General features: G+C 34.9%; 2 protein-coding genes across 3 annotated transcripts; one reads left to right on the top strand and one right to left on the bottom strand.

The window, feature by feature from the left end:
• Positions 1-6,633: 6,633 nt before the first annotated feature.
• LOC147408128 (bax inhibitor 1-like) lies at positions 6,634-9,047 on the bottom strand. The gene is made up of 6 exons (XM_086437016.1): positions 8,800-9,047; positions 8,160-8,303; positions 7,982-8,073; positions 7,276-7,462; positions 7,010-7,165; positions 6,634-6,875 (listed from the first exon to the last, which is right to left on the bottom strand). Exons 1-6 carry the CDS (start codon positions 8,914-8,916, stop codon positions 6,825-6,827), a joined length of 747 nt encoding a protein of 248 aa, XP_086293142.1. The 5' UTR covers positions 8,917-9,047; the 3' UTR covers positions 6,634-6,824.
• Positions 9,048-11,411: 2,364 nt separating this feature from the next.
• On the top strand, positions 11,412-18,282 carry LOC147408127 (dihydroorotate dehydrogenase (DUF3598)). 2 transcript variants are annotated; one of them, XM_086437013.1, is made up of 5 exons: positions 11,412-12,032; positions 12,625-13,068; positions 15,536-15,628; positions 17,097-17,236; positions 17,768-18,282. In XM_086437013.1, exons 1-5 carry the CDS (start codon positions 11,625-11,627, stop codon positions 18,210-18,212), a joined length of 1,530 nt encoding a protein of 509 aa, XP_086293139.1. In that variant the 5' UTR covers positions 11,412-11,624; the 3' UTR covers positions 18,213-18,282. The 2 variants fall into 2 exon arrangements, with proteins under 2 accessions (XP_086293139.1, XP_086293140.1); XM_086437014.1 differs by having other exon boundaries at positions 11,417-12,032; positions 17,771-18,282.
• Positions 18,283-19,425: the final 1,143 nt, after the last annotated feature.

Raw genomic sequence — 19,425 nt, 5'->3', positions numbered from 1 at the left:
TTCATTGCTCTCTCCTTAAAATTGTCCAAGTCCACTCATCTCCTTTCTTTCTCTATTAAGTAAAGATCTCATTTGTTATCTCCTTAGTATAGATTCACAATGACATCTCTTATTATTATTAGTATTATTATTATTTTTGTTTAATTTGCTCCATGGATTTGAGTTTAAATAATTATTTTCTAAGGCAAAGATTTAAAATATTAACCTTACCAATTCTTTTATTTTTATATTTTTTTTCAATTTGTTTTGTTGATTTAAGTTTTAAATCTTCATTTCTTTTTTTCTATATTTTTAGTTTTGCTTCATATTAGCATACTATTTTAAAAAGTAAGTATTGTTGATCAAAATCCACATTAAATAATTTTTTTAAATTACAAAAGTATCATTGGATAAATTCATTAATGCATTCGAGATAATCTATTTATGATAATAAAAAATAGATAAGTATTTTTATCTTTTAAAATTCTCTTGACAAGTAACAAAATGTGCAACGGCAAGAGCCCATAGTTTTGAGGAGTCTTTACTCTAGTAGCGCCTGCATATTAAGTATTCTTCCTTGATATAATAGTAATTATTTGATCCATTGACATTAAAAATCTGATTGACTGCTGATATTTTTGCTATTGGATTTAATATTTTACCATTCATATAACTCAATGAAAATGAAAAAAAAAAACAATGACTAATTACCTCATTTTTAGTTGATAGAGGTCGAATGAGTATCCTTTAAAAAGTTTATGGATATTTCAAACATTTATGAAAATGAGTGGTATGCCATTAAATATTTTAAAATTAGAGAGCTATTAACACTAATTTTTTGCTTATATGATATACCAAACTCACAAGGATTTGTGTGTTGTAAGTAAAAGTTGGTGTGCAAGTAGAATCTCTCTATAATTCAGATGATATTTTATTATTATTATTATTGTTTTTTTTTTTTGAAAAAGAAAAAAGTGTGGCGATCAAGTGTATGCATATAATCATAGTTTGAATTTCTCTGACAAAAATTCAGTATGAGAAAAGTTTTGGCGAAAATATTAAGAAGGGCAAAAATAATAGTTGAATTTCAAATTTTTTGGGATTGCGTGTTTAGTGGCAAGGCAGAGCAACTGCAATCTTCAATGGCCTCAACACAATGTTGTTTGCAGCCCATGTCGTCAAAATATTATCATCACCATCATCTTGGGTCTTATTTCAAATATTTGAAACTGATGGCATTAATCCTTTTACGTGATTCTCCTGGGTGGCATCAATTAATGCTTGCTAAGGTTGGTCAAAGTCTGTGAGTGTTGATACTTGATACCTCGATGTGGGTTCAAAAACTTGCCGACATCTCATAATTGCTAACACTTGTTTATAAACAAAAAAAAAAAGATCTAGTATTTATCCATAAATCCGCATCTTATGTTAATTCTAATTTGTCCATGTTCTTTCATTTTTGTCTCTCTTTATTCTTTTAAAATCTTGAACTAGTACATTCCCATGATAATCAAATCAGCACAATCGGATTTTTCCCTAGTTTATCACCTATTTGGGTTATTACTACATTTTCGTAGCTGTGCTCATCCTTAAATTTAACTTTTCTATTTTTTTTTCACTCAGATCATCCTAGCATCCCTCTCCAAATTTGCTACCAAGCGCTTACAATATCGTTCCTAAAAGTCCTTACAATTTTTCTGAGTGCCTTTTCCATCCGTGTTTATGGCCTCTGCCCTCATTTTTGAATAAAAAAACCCAGCTTCTCCTTCAAACCACACCCCTACACAAGGATCCCCCCTTCGTTGCACCAGCACCCACTTGGCCTTTACGGATGTTTAGGCTCTTTTTAATTAAATTTCACCGTCTTTCCTGTCATGAAGAGATGATAATACCTCAGCTTTTCCGATCAGTCACATCGTCCTGTCGAAAGCCCTTTCCCCACATGATTACCACCACTGAATCAAGACTGCTCGGAGTGTACACACACTGAGTTGTAGTACCCGAAACTACATAAACGCGCATAGGAGACAGAATTTCCATTTGATTATCTAGAAAGCAACATTGATTTTTTTTATTTTTTATACAATATTGTGATGGCGAGTACTTCGCCTTTGGAATTTACCGATAGAATGAGATCATGGGTTTTTTTAATTGATCGACATCCAATATTATGATGGTGGGTTCCACAATTTTGAAATTTGAAGATAAAGTGAGATATTGGGTTGGTTTAATTGATTGACATCCAATATTGTGATGGTGGGGTCTACAATTTCGGGATTTTAGTATATAGTGAGATTTTGGGTTGAGATTGGTTTAATTGATTCGACATCCAATATCTTTACAGTGGGTGTTCCACAACTTTGGAATTTATGGATAGAATGAGATCTTAGGTTGTAAGGTTTGCAAATGTCTTGCATAAAGATCATAGATACAGCCTACACTCCCGGTCAAGAAAGTTAAAAAAAAATTAAGGCTCAAAATCTCATTTTCGAGATGTTTCTAAAATTTTGTCAGGAGAAAAACCAAAACATTCAGCATCAATGTTTCAAATTTGTTTTGCACCACTGGCAGGAAATTGATCAAAACATTCTCGTAAGCATGTACAAGAAGCACAACATCAACACTCACACAGCCGTGCCAAGCTATGATTTCCAACAATCACAAACCTACTGTTCTGTGTAAAACATAATATGTTCTGTACCATTACCCTCTACCAACATGCACATTAAAAAGTCCATAAAAGAGTGATACTGCTCAATTACGTCATCGATGAGTATTCAGTTCCTCTTCTGCTTCTTCCTCTCTTCCTTATCATTAGCATTCTTAAACTGAAATGATATCAAAACAGACAATGTGTTACCAGAGTAATCGAAGTAATACTAATTGCGTCTCTAAAAATAAAACAAAAGCAAAGTTTTGACATACTGGATTTTTTGTCTTTTGTTTTCTAAGGTTTCACTCACCATGATTATGAGCACTCGCACAAAGACAGCGACAAAATCAGTGAAGAGGGTGAGGGCATGCTTCACATAGTTTAGATCCCCCAAGTGTGCTTTCTCAATTATCTCCTGTGTGTTCACTACCATGTACCCCACAAACACCAGAAGTCCAAGATATAGCTGCCAATTGGTAATAGAACATAGAGACAACACCATTATGAACCATATGGATTTTAACTAAATGTGCTAAATTGACCATATAATAAGCTCGGAAGATGTTCTCTACTCACCTCAAACTTGAAGATGGCAGCAGAACCCCCAAATATGGAAGGAGGCAAAGTGCAACCAGAAGAGGATGGAGAGCCCAGATGAAAGCAGGCCTCCCAAGTACAGGTACTCCCGACGCCTTGCCAAGAAGGCTGCTGCTGAAAAGCAACCAAAGGCAATTGCGGTTCCCACAAATGCACTAACCAATATGCTGCACTCACAAAGAGGAGGCAATTTTAAAGTTCGCACTTTAAAAAAAAAAAAAAAATTATAGAGTTTTGAACCAATGGATGCATTAACTAACTAACAAGAAGCAACATAAAAATAAAATCTAACCATCATTACCATTCCTCCACAACATGGTGGGGTAGCAAATTGAGATTCCCTTAAAGAAAGTTATTCTTTCATGATAATTTACACGAATAAGAGTATCCCATCAGTACACCGCTTTTATTGACAAGTATCGCTTTTAAAATTTGCAACATGTCGAAAGCAACAGAATGTCTAATATTAACAAAGGTTTATACCATAGAATTGGTTATGACACTAAATATACACTTTATAGGAATACTGATAAAACAAATAAAGACAAATCTCTAAGTTAAGAAAATAACCAATAACTAATACAAAATAAGAAAATTGTAAGATAACATTACTAGTAAGTCTGCTATTAGTGTTGGTATCATATCACATGGTTATGGGTACACCAAACATCTTAATGTATATGGGTAAAATTGGACTTTTTACAGTCTCAGCGCCCATTGAGCCAAGTCTTTCCGGACTCACAGAATACATCCAAAAGATTTTATTTTTTTATTATCCTTTAGACCCCCAAACGATTTCATAATAGAGGCAGTTGATATAGAAAAACAAACAGGTGGTACAAAGTGCAAACTAATAAAAAGAGTGAAGTTGAGAACAGAGCAACATATCATGATGAGAACATACCACAAAGTCACATATCCAAAAGACAAATAGTCCTAACGAAGTAAGGTAGAATCAATTATATGTCTATACTGTGCAACCCACAGTTACAGAACTTGGCCAAGTCAACTTGGCTCAGTTAACTTTTGTGTGATCTTCGGAAATTGACTTGATCAGTAGCTACGTAAGACGACAAAAATTCAACCTAATCAGACTACTCTACTCAAATCAGAGTCTAGAAATGAGGTTTTACATTAAAGGGGAAGATGAAAACTTAATAGCGACGATGACCAATGACCTCCCTCAGTGACTCGCAAGTCAATTCAGCCTATGAACTTCATACTAAACCGATTTTTTGAGTTTAAAAATCACTAATGAAAGTTAATGTAAACAAAGATTGAAGACAAAGTCAAATATGCCAAGAATAATTTACCCAAAAGGTCTGAAGAGCATGAATATAATGAAAGTTTGGGCGAAAAATCAACAGTTGAGGCATTTATGTCATTTTTATTTAATAGAGGTCGAATGACTATCCTTTTAAAAAGTTTATGGATATCACAAATATTTATGAAAATGAGTGGCATGCCATTAAATATTTTAAAATTAGAGAGCTATTAACACTAATTTTTTTACTTATATAATACACCAAACTCACAAGGATTAGTGTAATTTAAGTAAAAGTTGGTGTGCCAGTAGAATCTATCTATGAATAAGATGAGATTTTTCTTTTCTTTTTTTTGGAAAAAGAAAAAAGTGTGGCTCCAATCCTGATCAAGCATATGCATATAATCAGTTTGAATTTCTCTGACAAAAATTCAGTAATGAGAAAAGTTTTGGCGAAAATATTAAGAAGGGCAAAAGTAATAGTTGAATTTCATATATTTTGGGATTGCATGTTTATTAGCAAGGCAGAGTAACTGCAATCTTCGATGGCCTCCACACAAGGTGGTTTGCTGCCCATGTCGTCAAAATATTATCATCATCATGGGTCTTATTTCAAATATTTGAAGGCGATTGAATTAATCCTTTTTCGTGATCCTCTAGGGTAGCATTGCTAAAGTTTGTTAGAGTCTGTGGGTGTTGATACTTACATCTCTGCCGTCATATCTCTCTCATAATTGCTAACCACCACCTTACTTGCTTATAAACAAAAAAAAGAATAAAAATAAAAGAACTAGTATTTTCCTCCATGAAAATATCATCTTTTGTTGATTCTAAATTGTCCGTATTCTTTCATTTTTGTCTCTCTTTATTCTTTTAAAATCTTGAACTTGTATATTCCTATGATAATCAAATCAGCTCAATCAGATTTTTCCCTAGTTTATCACTTATTTGGACTATTACTACATTTTCCTAGCTGTGCTCATCCTTAAATTTATCCTTTCAATTTTGTTTTTGTGTTTTTCACTCAGATCATCTTAGCATCCCTCTCCAAATTTTGCTACCAAGCGCTTACAAAATCGTTCCTAAAATTCCTTGCATTTTTTCTAAGTGCCTTTTCCATCCATGTTTATGGCCTCTGCCCCTCATTTTTGAATAAAAAAAACCCAGCTTCTCCTTCAATTTTGTTTTTGTGTTTTTCACTCAGATCATCTTAGCATCCCTCTCCAAATTTTGCTACCAAGCGCTTACAAAATCGTTCCTAAAATTCCTTGCATTTTTTCTTAGTGCCTTTTCCATCCGTGTTTATGGCCTTTGCCCCTCATTTTTGAATAAAAAAAACCCAGCTTCTCCTTCAAACCACACCCCTACACAAGGATCCCCCCTTCGTTGCACCAACTACTTGGCCTTTACGGATGTTTTTGCTCTTTTTCAGTAAATTTCATCGTCTTTCCTGTCATGAAGAGACGGTAATACCTCAGCTTTTCCTGTCAGAGCCCTTCCCCCCCATGAATCAAGACTGCTCGGAGTGTGTACACAGTACACACTTGAGCTGTAGTCCTGAAACTACATGTACGCGCTTATGAGACGGAATTTCCATTTGCTTATCTACAATTTTTTTTTATACGATATTGTGATGATGGGTACTACAATTTTGGAATTTACCGATAGAATGAGATCATGAGTTTTTTTTTAATTGATTGACATCCAATATTATGATGGTAGGTTCCACAATTTTGGAATTTAAGGATAGTGAAATATCAATCAAATATTGTGATAGTTGGGTCTACAATTTCGGAATTTTAGCATATAGTAAGATTTTGGGTTGAGGTTGGTTTAATTGATTCGACATCCAATATCATTACGGTGGGTGTTCCACAACTTTGGAATTTAGGGATAGAATGAGATCTTAGGTTGTTTAATTGATCGACATTGATCTAAGGTTTGTGAATGTCTTGCATAAAGATCATAGTTACAGTCTACACTCCCAGTCAAGACAGTTTAAAAAAAAATTAAGGTTCAAAATCTCATTTTCGAGACAACATTTCTAAAATTTTGTTTCAAGGCAATGTTAATCGTTGGGAGAAAAACCAAAACATTCAGCATCAATGTTTCATTACTCTTTTGCACCATTGACAGGAAATTGATCAATCAGTCCATATTCTCATAAAGCATGTACAAAGCAGCACAACATCAACACTCAAATGATTTCCAACAATCACAAACTCCTGTTCTGTGTAAAACGTAACATGTTCTGTACCATTACTCTACCAACATGCACATTAAAAAGTCCATAAAAGAGTGATGCTATTCAATTACGTCATCGAAGAGAACTCAGTTCCTCCTCTTCTTCTTCCTCTCTTCCTTTTCATTAGCATTCTTAAGCTGAAATGACGTGAAAACAGACATGTGTTACCAGAGTAATGAAAGTAAAACTAATTATGGCTCTAGAAATGAAACAAAAGCAAAGATTTGACATATAGGATTTTTTGTCTTTTGTTTTTTAAGGTTTCACTCACCATGATTATGAGCACTCGCACAAAGACAGCGACAAAATCAGTGAAGAGGGTGAGGGCATGCTTCACATAGTCCAGATCCCCTAAGTGTGCTTTCTCAATTATCTCCTGTGTGTCCACTACCATGTACCCCACAAACACCAAAAGTCCAAAATATAGCTGCCAATTGGAAATAGAACACAGAGACGACACCATTACGCACTATACAGATTTTAATTAAATGTGCAAAATTGACCACATAATAAGTTCTGGAGATGTTCTCTACTCACCTCAAACTTGAAGATGGCAGCAGAACCCCCAAATATGGAGGAGGCAAAGTGCAACCAGAAGAGGATGGAGAGCCCAGATGAAAGCAGGCCTCCCAAGTACAGGTACTCCCGACGCCTTGCCAAGGCGGCAGCTGCTGAAAAGCAACCGAAGGCAATTGCGGTTCCCACAAATGCACTAACCAATATGCTGCACTCACAAAGAGGAGGCAATTTTAAAGTTCACACTTAATATAAAAAAAATAATCATAGAGTTTTGAACCAATGGATGCATTATTAACTAACAAGAAGCAACACAAAAATAAAATCCAACAATCATTACCATTCCTCCACGACATGGTAGGGTAGCAAATTGAGATTCCCCTAAAGAAAGTTATTCTTTCATGATAATATACACGAATAAGAGTATCCCATCAATACAACGCTTTTATTGCCAAGTATCGCTTTTAAAATTTGCATCATGTCCAAGGCAACAGAATGTCCAATATTAACAAAGGTTTATACCATAGAATTAGTTATAACACTAAATATACACTTTATATGAATACTCATACAACAAATAAAGAAAAATCTCTAAGTTAAGAAAATAACCAATAACTTATACAAAATAAGAAAATTGAAAGATAGCATTAGTGTTGGTATCATTTCACATGGTTATGGGTACACCGAACATCTTAATGTATATGGGTAAAATAGGGACTCAAGGTACCTTGGATCAATCTCAATAGCCAAATCAACCAAAGGACCAACGGAAGCCCCTTCAAATAGTGCTGCCGCCATCAGAATTGCGACTCTCTTCTTCTGTACATCAAGAAAGGTAAAACAAATTCAAAAATTAAGCTCATAACACTAAAAATTGTGACAAAAAAGTGAGATAACAAGCTTACCTCCTCATATGGAGGAGTTGAGAGTAACCAAATCATACTTCCGATGCATCCTACTGTTGTGAGGAAACCCCCAATATTCCAAAGGAGATGCATGTAAACACCAACAGCCGAAGCTATCAGAGCACAACATAACGTGAGATAAACCTGCAAGAATCAAAACTAATTAGAGACAAGTCCCCCAAATTTGGTTCCAAAGCACATTAATTAGAACTTGAACAGATTTGGAAAAGAAAAAAGTGAAAATCACACAGATTAATCAGATCTAACTAAAGCGATATACAAATTAATCAAAAGCAAGACTTCAAGATTCTGATTGAAATAAAGATCAAGCCCTAATCCCAAACTAGGTTCCAAGGCACATCAATTAGAATTTAGAACAGATTTCGGCAAGAAAAAGGTAGAAATCACACAGATAAATCAGATCTAACTAACAAAATATACAAATTAATCGAAAGAAAGATTTCAACAAATATCAAGCCCTAACCCTAACCCTACACGAAATTCCAGCAAATCGAATAAATCCAACACACGAAACCATAACATACGGACTGAAATGGATCTGAAATATAAAGTTAAATCTAAATCAAACACTTGCAACAGAATCTTTAAAAAAAAAAATGGCTGACAATGAGGGGATTACCTGCTTCAGATGATTCTGAACAACAGGTGAAATCTGGCGGAAATTTTTCAAGGAATCGTAACTCCATCTGCTACGAGAAGACGATTGAGACTGAAAGAACGAAGAAAACGAATCCATTTTTCTGATTATCGATGTGAAAGAACAGCAGATGAGATTAATAGTCAAGAAGAATAAATTTGTGAGCAAATTTGCAAAGAACGACCGTTGAAAATATAAAGATGAGAGACCGAGAGAATCCACTCTTCGATTTATTCTCCGAGTTCGTACGGTATTTTCGGAATTACAGTATATCGATAAGGGTAGTTGGGGAAATTTCTATATTTCTGGAAACTTCGGGGAAGCTTTGGGATGACTGACCTTTGGTGCTTCAGGACGAATGTAGAATAATAATTTTATGATTTTATATGCCACGTGGCAGATTGAATTACGTCTTCGGATGATCCTGTTTATGGGCTTTATGAAATTATGACTAGGTGGCCCACATCTACTCTAGACAATTCTCTTTGGAGTCGTCCCATGACATATTAAATCAACTTATTTGACGTGAAAAACTTAAAAATCATAGCTCTGATTTTTTCGCTACATTTTTTTATGGAGAATCGTAATTCTATAATTTGAAGAGAGGACATCTATGATTCTTGAATCTATCACATCAAGGAAGTCGATTGAGTTGTCACGTACCTAAATCAGATTATCAAAACTCTTCTCTTAGAGACAAGATCCATAACAACGTCCCGTTCCAATAACATAAGAATGGTATATTATGTGGTTTGTTTTCCAATAACATAAGAATGGTATATTATGTGGTTTGTTTAGATAGAAGTTTAAGATACGTTGGGCACTTTACCAAGTCCTTTTTGGAAGCAGGTCTTCTGTAGCACAGGTTTCACGTAGCATTCTCTTGACATGTGAGAGAGCCAAAGTATGATATATAAAATAAATAAATAACATCTCACCATCTTTTGATCATGGTTTAGATCTAATTTTAAAAAAAAAAATTTCAAAAAAAGAATTTTGTTTTTACCAGTTTTATGTCTTTCAAAATGAACAGCTACTGAACTCAAGATTTTTTAAGTGTGGGATTTGATTGTATTGCTGATGTGGCGCTCTTTCAATCATCCAAATAGTGTTATAGGAAATCTCTGCTATAGAGGATCCGCTTCTGTTTATTTTTATTTTTATATGACATGCAGTCCAATGCATTTTTCGATAAATTTGTGCCACGTTGACACCTTATTTTTCTCTTCTTACTTATCAGTAGAAATTGTTACCATCATTCGTAATTAGATATTAATCGTTGATGATCTTTAGGTTTTCAAATTACAATTCTCGAGAACTACCCAATGGTGTGGTTCCAACAACATTCAAAAGATTTTTTCATTTTTATTTTTTTCAAAAAATAATGTTGAAGTGACCTCAAGATTAGACCTCTCACCGTAGATCTTAACGTGAAAATGTATGGGAACCATAGATGCTTTCCTCAATATACGATTGAAGAGGCATCTATGATTCCTATCCACTTTCACGTCAAGATGTGCCATATGAGGTCCAACCTTGAGGTCACTCCAACACAAATCTTTTTCAAAACCATTTTTTAGTTCGTTCGCATGGGTGTGTCATATAAGATCATTATAATGTGAGAATAAATTGACTCGTGATTTTCACTTATATATAATCTATGATTGTTGAGTAGTTTTGTAACTAACAAGGGTACTTATGTAAATTAAGGATGCCATTCAATACATGTGATTGGTTGTTCCTAAGAAGAAAAAAATTCATAACTTCTTAAAAGCGTCGTGATAATATGACACCCCCCCTCTCATGAACACCCCTATCACAAAATCGTAGATCAGTTGCCTCGGGACACATAAGAAAAATATTTATGATTATATATATCCCAAGGCAATTGATCTACGATTTTATGATGGGGGCATGTGTTAGAGGGGACATCAGAAAATCATTACACTTCTTAAAATTGAGATGATATAAACTTAGGAAGGAGCCTTCAACTCATAAGTAATTAACATAAAGAGTTGGTGACATGGAGTACGTGTCGAACTTTGTCCTCAAAATAAGATGTCTCAACCTACCTTGTCCTACATGTGCTAACTATATTTGGTGTCTCCTTAATTTTATTTGATTTGTGTCAATGGCTTCAATTCAGATCGTGTTGTCTTTGACGAGATAAGATAAATCATTTAACTTGATTTATACTTACATAATACATATATTTATATGAAAATAATTATAAGTTTTTAAATTAAGTAGATTTGAAGATATTTAATTATAAAATTATTATATTTTATTTAGATAATAAATAATTAAAATATATAAAATTCTAATTGACCTTGGCCGAGTTCTATTGACTTGGTAGAGATTTTCAAAATATCATATGAATCATCTTGTTTATCTCGTGAAATGGGGCAAAGCAGTGTAAATCCTTCTCGGGGGATTTGAAATCAGGTTTGTGCCAGTGTGCAAAATTTTCAAACTAAGTATCTTAACATGAAAGAAGATTTTTGTGTGTCAATGGAAGTTTATCTTCAATTGTTTTTTCAAAAAATTTTGGGAGATCAAAGTGGCTCTAATTTTTAGCTAATAACAATGCTCAACTTTAAAAGGTCATTAAAAAAAATGCTCAACTTTGTGTAAAATTCCACCTCAGGGCACAATAGCAAGAAATAATTAACGTACGCCGCAAGCTCAGGTTGTCAAGTATCGCTCAAATTCCCGCGCTTCACAGCTCAGATGGTGCAAACTTCTTCTTATCTTCCTCTCCAAAACTCACTCAAATAAAACCCTACAAAAAATCCTCAATTTTCACGATGCAATCTGCATCTCTGAACTTCACGATCTCTCAACCATGTATAGGGTTTCGCGATTGCAATCTCTCCTCGCCTTCGAACTCTCTGGTTTTCATCCCTGATCGAAAATTCTCTCCAAGGGTTTCCTGTAGTTTTCATGGAGGCAAGAGAAACCCTGGAGGAGGTAAGAATCAGAGAAGGAAGAACAGTAGTGGAGAGAGTGTTAAGGTTAAGGAGAAGGGGAAGGAGAATGTGTGGAGCGTAGATAACGAGCTTGCGAAGGCAGCAGCGATGGAGGAGAAGAAAAAGTTGAGTCGGGGGAGAAGTAGAGGGAGGAGGGTGAAGAATGTTGGGAAGAGAGATAAGAATTCTAAGGTTATGGTTTCTGGAGCTATGTTAATGGAAGTCGAAACTGTTTTGCAGATGGAGGTATGCCCATTCTTGTATTTTGTTTTTGTTCTTGAAATCTAAGTTTTTTTGTTGTTGTTAATGTGGAATTGATGGATAGATTGATTGGTGGAACATTTCTTTTTAATTGGAATTCTGTGAATGATAGAGACCCATTTGATAACTTCAATTTGATTTGGGATATTCAGTTTATCTGTTTGATTTTAACTAAAGAAGGTTTGAGTTAAATGTTTTTCTTCGTGTTATTGATGAAAATTGTGTAATTAACGTTGGATTGATTGAATTTTGTGGTTAACCTTATACCCCACTGAGAAAAAAAATGAGAAGTCCGTTTTTTCTTTAAGATTATGAGTTCTTAAATATGTTTTTTTCAGGAACCCGTTTGATAACTTTAATTTGATTTGGGAGATTCAATTTATCTGTTTGATTTTGACAAAAGAAGGCTTGAGTTAAATTGTTTTCGTCATATTATCAATGAAAATTACGGAATTAACATTCAATTGATTGAATTTCAAAGTTAACCTAAACAACCCAATGACAGAAAATGAGAAATAAGGCTTTTTTATTTTTATTTTTTTTATAGATTATGAGTTCTTGCATATGGTTTTTTCAGGAACCTGTTATTAAACCTGCATGGAATACATTTGCAAGTAGTGTCAGTGGGATATGGAAGGGAGTTGGAGCAGTATTTTCACCCATCACGGCTGAAATGGAGCCAATTGAAATTGGAAACAGAAATCAAAATTTATATGACTGCTACACTCTTGCCCACATTGAAGCCATGCCACAATCTTCCAGACAGTGTAACCCTCAAATCCGAAGGAAAATTAATTGGGTGACTTTGAACCCGTATGGTGAAGTACAACAACAGATTGGAGACAGTATAAAAAGTAAAGAAGCAAATAAACATAGTGACACGTCTTTGACAATGAAGGAAACAATTGATACAAACATGAAAAGTTTTGAGTTGCCAATATTTGAATCTTTTGACTTTGGGTCGAGTGATGTGCTGGAAGAGGACTTCATGGGGATGGAGCCTGGTCTTGTTTTCTTCGAGGTAAGATTTATCTATTTTTATCCATTTAAATTACCAAGTTTCAACCTTTCATGCATGTACGAATGCATAAATCAATTCACAACCTAAATAGTTTGCATTTAAGATGACATTTCGTATATTTATCATGCTTTTCCTTTCACTATATCTGCTTGTAATTTTGTTTTGGAAGCTTTCCAAATCTTATATAAGTTCTTTTGTTCAATTGTTGTATTTTAACTGATTGGCTGTTATGAGAAATATTACTTTGCGTACTGTCAAGTTTCAAATTTCAGTCAGCCACAGCACTAGGAATTGCTGATGAATCAGTTTTCAACTAAGCTAAAACTTCCTGGTCAAGCTTCGCACAATCTCCAAGTGTACCCTCATCAGCTTACTGAAGAAAATAATGTTCATGGGAAATTCAGAAAAGGTTCATTCGTGGAACATTAAAATCAGAAATCTAACTGATTTTACTAACTTTAGTATTCTGTGTCTTATAGCACTCTGCAATAACTGGATGACTGAGTATGATCTGAAAGAATAACAGAAAGATGATAAAAACATGGAGTGAAAAAAAAGTTGGAAAATCATCAAGAATGGTGATATTCCAAGAACAGTAAATAACTGGTAAGCTGGACTTTTTCAAATTGTCTACCAATTAAGCTATGGGTTTAAGCCCGGCACTTTTTCATGGTAGTTTAAGCAGAAGATGCAGAAGCATTACTCATTTTAACATGAATAATTTTTCAAGCTTTATATTGAAGGAAATTTCCTCTTGGAGTTAAAATACTTAGAGGTGTTTGTCATTTGAGGATTTCTTCTGCTAATATTTCTTGAAAGAATATACCTTCTATGTATTATTCATATTCCGAGGATCAATGTAAAACTTTCCCTTGAATCAAAAGAAAAAATTATTGAGAAATATGGTTACAATGATGAAACAAATCAAGAAGGAATTAATGAAACAAATCAAAATACAATTCATTTTATTTCAACTCTATAAAATGTAGTCTCTTCTTGCAATCTAGAAGCTGGTCATGTTTTCCGTATTTATGTGGAAGGAAATTCTGTAGTGATAAATTATCCAATCTAGATGTTGAAAGAGATTGTTTAAAAATTTGGGATTGATGCCAACCTTGTTTGTACAAATAGAAAACTGAATGAGGATCCTTGGTTTGTTTAGAGAATTTGGAGGGAGGTTTCTCTCTTGGTCAAAGGTATGGATGATGATGGCTTCCCTTGAGCCTATTGAAATTTAGGACTTAAGTGAAATCGAGTCTTCTACTTTACTAAAATGCTTCAATGTTTTCCGATCATCTTTTGTGGGTCTCAGAGAAATTGAAGATGACTTTGCTAATGCCTGGGTTTCAAGGAAGATGTAGGTACCTATAGTTGAGCCAATTCATTTATCCATATGAACCTTATCTCTGACAAACTTTTCAGGTGTTTGTTCTTTATCAAGTTTCCATGTTTGATGAAATAATACTTCCATACCTCTTTCCATTATGACTTTTTGGTGCGTAGGTGAAGCTTTCACGAAGGACCATATGTTCTTTCATTCTACCATGACGGGGATTCCCCCAATTTTATTAGATGATCAATCTGTCAATTCCACCTTCTTGGAGATAGTTGGAGCCTTAGATTTTAATGTTTATAGTTTATTTGGGCTAATTTTTTTTCATACTAGAACAAAGAGAACACCAAGCTTAATGATTCATTAAACACTCCTCTTGATGACTCAATAACACCAGGCTTGATGAGTCAGTAAACACTGCATTTGATTTGGTCCTATGGGAGACTCCAGTAAGGTAGAGGTAATAGTGTCTCCTTTCTTGGACTAGCGGTGAAAAATTTGTTAAATGGAATTAGTTCAACATCTAGATGGTGGTCCGTAGAGTATACTTACCATCATTGAAGAATTGCTGGAGTTGGGTAGAGTTGTATAGCTCGTTATGTGGTTTTATATATATAGAATGCTGAGGATGTTTCCAATAATATGGCTGAAAGTGGTATGAACAGATTTTTTTTAGTGTAGACTAATTATATGCAAGGAAGTTTCTTATGTGTCGTTCAAATAAAATAGTTGTTAGTTATAAAAGAAATAATACGTAATTGCTGGAAATTGTTGATTTGTGGTAGTTTCTTCAGCCAACCCAAAATTCTTGGGATAAGGCTTTGATGATGATGGTGGTGGTGGTGGTGAGATTAAATGAATTACTAAGACCTAATACAATTTCCAGTTGTTGGCTCTCTTAAAAGGTTTGCATAGTGTAATATTATTTAGGAAGATTTTTCTTGGAAATTACCAAATGCATCATTATGAAGAGGGCCATTAGAGATACCACCAAAGTGACAAACTACTATATTAATAAATTCATGAAAGATACTTTGAAAATCTTGGTTCTCATACTAATTATGTGAATTGGTAATTAGTAACCTTCTTCATGTATTTGCCAGTTACCCATCATTATGATTATGCTATTTGCAGGATGGGTCCTATTCTAGAGGCCCAGTCGACATACCAGTTGGAGATTTTGACGAATCTAAGTACTTCGTCTCACCAACATTCAAGTTTGAACAAGTAAGTTTATCATAGTCCAATTTAACCTAATGTACGTGTCTTTTTTATTTTATTTTATTGTTTTATATGTTATCTTTAATTTGAATTATTTTCCACTCTCAACTACTCCGAACTTTTTTCTGACTGTTCACAGACCAGTCCTCTAAATCTCTCGAACACTGGAACAACTCCTGAGAAGAACATCACTCACCCTGTTTGCCTCTGTTTAGTCCTTTTGGATAGTTGCATAAGACCCTTTATTCTTATATTTACCTGCTTGTCACATTCGTGGTGTAAAGTAAAAGTCCTTGGAGATAAAACTGTTACAACTGGATATTTGAACGTTGGTACTTGTTGCAACTATCATGTGGCAACAACGATAATGGTGGGAAAATCTAAATGCTATTAAACTTTTAATTACAAAGATATTTCTAGTTGTCAAATAATATCGATCAAGGATTGCTTGATGGTGGCTGGCTGGAGATTATGAGATAAGTGGGCAGCAACATTGGATATGGGTTGGGTCTTGCCAAGTCTGTCTGACTGGCGAAGCTGTGGACTATGGACATTTCTATCAAAGCTTTTCATGGCCAGTTGCTTACAACTTTGAAGATTTCTCAAGATTCTTTGAAAGAACCAATCATTATTGAAGGTGTCTAGGTTAACATGTTAGCATGGGTTGAAGGGAAAGATTGTAAGTTCTTGGCATCTTGCTAATGCTCTGGACTATGTTTGGCAAATTGCTAAGAGGTTCAGTATCTCGTATGAACATACATTTAGGATGCTAATAAAGAAGTTAACTTTTTGCCAAAGATGTGAATTTTAAGGCCTTCCTTTGCATGTTGGGGATTATGCTCCCCAATTCTCTCTATTGTGCCTTGTGTTATAATAGTGGTGAATCCATTGATCATATCCTTATCCACCGTCCTTTTGTGTCACGCTTGTGGTTCCATTTCTTGCAATTGTTCCATACAAGCTGGGTTTTTCCAACCGATTGTTTGTCACTTTTCAAGAGTTGGTTCTCTAACCCTTTTTCTAGCAGGAAGAAAAAGCTTTGGTACTTGCTTCCTTTTGCAGTATGCTGGGGCTCTTGTTAGAAAGGAACAAGAGAATCTTTTCGGGGTTGGAAAGGGAGCATCACTGGCATGATTTTGTTTGCTCTTGATTTTTTATTTTATTAGTGTAATGAAGCTTTTAAAGGGGTGTTCTTTGAGGAGTTTGTTTTTTGATGGGATGCTTTATGTTTCTCATGAGTTCTTTTGGGGTCGTGCTACATTTTGCTTTTCATTTTTTTGTATCCTTGGTTGGTCACCTCTACCGTCTTTAATAAAATTTTGTTTACCTATCAAGAAAAAAAAATCTCATATTATTGACTATCAAATAGAAAAAATAAAAATCGTTGATGAGGAATAAATATGTGCTTTATTATAACATTTTAGGTGCAAAGTGGAGATAACCTTCTTATCTCATATATTTTTTCATGTTTTAGTGTTTGGTTAAAGGATGCCACAAAAGACTGCGTATCATACACACAATAGAATTCAATAATGGGGGTTCAGACATACAAATAATGAGGGTTGCCGTATATGAAGAACAGTGGGTCAGTCCTGCTAATCTACCTGAGCAAAGGTAACTTTATACTTCATTTGGATCTTCTATAACTCTAATATGCTGTATTTTATTAAGTACTAATTTCCTCATCAACATCTTAATAGACATTCAATATAAGAATGTTTCTCTAAGGCAGGTTAGGTGTATGTATGGCTTCAAGGTTATTTTGGCTACCTGAAAATAAACAATCTCAAAACATGTATTGAGTCTGTCACAATGTATTTGGATTCCACAAGCTTTCCTAATCAGTTTACAATTTCAGACTTTCAAAGTTGACACAGCTTCAAATCTTCTTGGAGTGTGTTCCAATGATGCCGATTCTTCCTATCTGGATGTGCATTCGTCATATTATAAACCATCATCATACAATTAATATTACTTATTAAATCTTTCATTTATTATATTGAACTTCTACTTCTTATCCACTACTTGGGGGATCACCACCTTGGGTGCATGGTCTCCTGCATTGGCTTTGTGCATTGTAATGCTGGTGTACATCTTTGTTTCCAATGGCGAACATAATCTTGCTTTCAAATTGATGTCTCTAAGCAGTGATGAGGCATTCGATCTGAAGCCATTTTCACAGCGAAAGCGAACACAACCATCAGAACTGACTGGGTCTTGGAAGGTTTTTGAGGTGAGCGCTACTCCAATCTTTGGTGAGGAGACAATGACCGAGGAAAGCAATGGTACACCTTATGTGTACCTCTGTATGGAGACTTTGAAAAAGAGGAGTTTCCCTGAGAACACTGTATACTTTGGAGAGGAAGAGATGCTGGACATGCAGGACGTGGCTGTCCTCTGGCTGCCTGGTGGCATCACAGGATATGTCAACATCGACAAGGATGGTACCCTCTGCATTGGAGTTGGGTGGTACTCGGATGAAGGAATCAATCTTGTTATGGAGAGGGATTATGGGGTGGATGGTAAGCTCAAGGAGGTCCGAACAAAATCCGAGGTGAAGAGAAGGTGGTCTGATCCACTCCCTATGTAAAATTCGTGTCATTTGTTTCGTGTTTCTCCAATCTCTCTTCCGGTAACAATGTTAAATATCTTTCGTTGTAGATGCTTTTATCTCTCCATCTTGAAACGTCTGTCTATATCTGGATTAAATGAGCAATATGGACATAACAACCTGACTACCACTGCTGCCACCGCCACCAGTGGCAGCAGTTTTCTTGCTGAGGTGCTTCAGCCCAGCAAACGCCATCCTCTCCAGAGTATATAGTCACAAAATTCTCCGAATTTTTCAAAAAATTTATAAAATTCTCCAATTGAGGGACTAATCATTAACTTAGGGTTGTCAACGGATAGGTATCCGATCGGATACTGCTATATCCGAATTCGAATCCGAAAAAAAATTACTATCCGAATTCGAATTCGAATCCGATCGAATATCCCTAACAAACATTCGAATTCGAATTCGAAAAACATATCGGATATTCGATAACATTCGATCCGATCGGAGTTCGCACAGTCGAAATCCACAGATTTCATCTGAAAACTCCGACAGGTTCAGCTCGGAGAGAGAGAGAGAGAGAGAGAGAGAGAAAGAGAGAGAGAGAATATATACCTGGGATTTCACCGGCGGGAGTAGACAAGTCGGAGTTTGCAGAGTTGATACCCACATATTTCCTTAAAAAAATCACTTCGATTGATTAGATCGGAGAGAGAGAGAGAGAGTACCTGATGCTCGTCGGCCGGAGAAAATCGTGGTCACAGAGTTCGATCAAAACGGAAACCACCATTAACGTCTGTTGAAGGTGGGTCGTCTGTTAAAGGTGGGTTTGAGTTGAGAAGATAAAGATTTGAAATTAGTTTTGATGTATAACGCGAATATATAACATAATATATTTGCATATATAAAGTTTTGTTGTAAAACATATATACCTAATATATGTATTACTATCGGAGCGGATATTATCGAATCGGATATCGTAATATCCGAATTTGTATCCGAAACTCATTCGAATATTAAAATGACATCCGAATCCGAATCCGATATCCGAAAATTTCGGATAATATCCGATTTTTCGAATTCGAATTCGGATTTCGACTATCCATAGACACCCCTACATTAACTTATCAATTGATTGCCAATATTGAAAAAATAATTATCCTTAAACCTCAATTTTATTTTCTTCAACATTTACATCTCATGTACAAGATAGGTGCTTTTTTAGGGGGTTGAAAATGATGGATTTTGG

The sequence above is a fragment of the Akebia trifoliata genome, chromosome 3 (genome assembly GCF_017979445.1).
Source record: "Akebia trifoliata isolate Shusen 1 chromosome 3, ASM1797944v1, whole genome shotgun sequence".
In the NCBI taxonomy this organism is placed as follows: Eukaryota; Viridiplantae; Streptophyta; class Magnoliopsida; order Ranunculales; family Lardizabalaceae; genus Akebia; species Akebia trifoliata.
The sequence above is the reverse complement of the archived record's forward strand: the minus strand, read 5'-3'. Positions and strand labels throughout refer to the sequence as shown.

Bases quoted from the DNA above. Each gene is read 5' to 3' on its own strand.
- LOC147408128 (XM_086437016.1), bottom strand. From the start codon at position 8,916: ATGGATTCGTTTTCTTCGTTCTTTCAGTCTCAATCGTCTTCTCGTAGC. The intron at 7,463-7,981 runs GTACCTTGAGTC...TTGTGAGTGCAG, and splicing joins GCTATTGAGATTGATCCAAG to CATATTGGTTAGTGCATTTG. The intron at 7,166-7,275 runs GTGAGTAGAGAA...TCCAATTGGCAG, and splicing joins CTGCCATCTTCAAGTTTGAG to CTATATTTTGGACTTTTGGT.
- LOC147408127 (XM_086437013.1), top strand. From the start codon at position 11,625: ATGCAATCTGCATCTCTGAACTTCACGATCTCTCAACCATGTATAGGG. The intron at 13,069-15,535 runs GTAAGATTTATC...TGCTATTTGCAG, and splicing joins CTGGTCTTGTTTTCTTCGAG to GATGGGTCCTATTCTAGAGG. The intron at 15,629-17,096 runs GTAAGTTTATCA...TTCATGTTTTAG, and splicing joins CAACATTCAAGTTTGAACAA to TGTTTGGTTAAAGGATGCCA.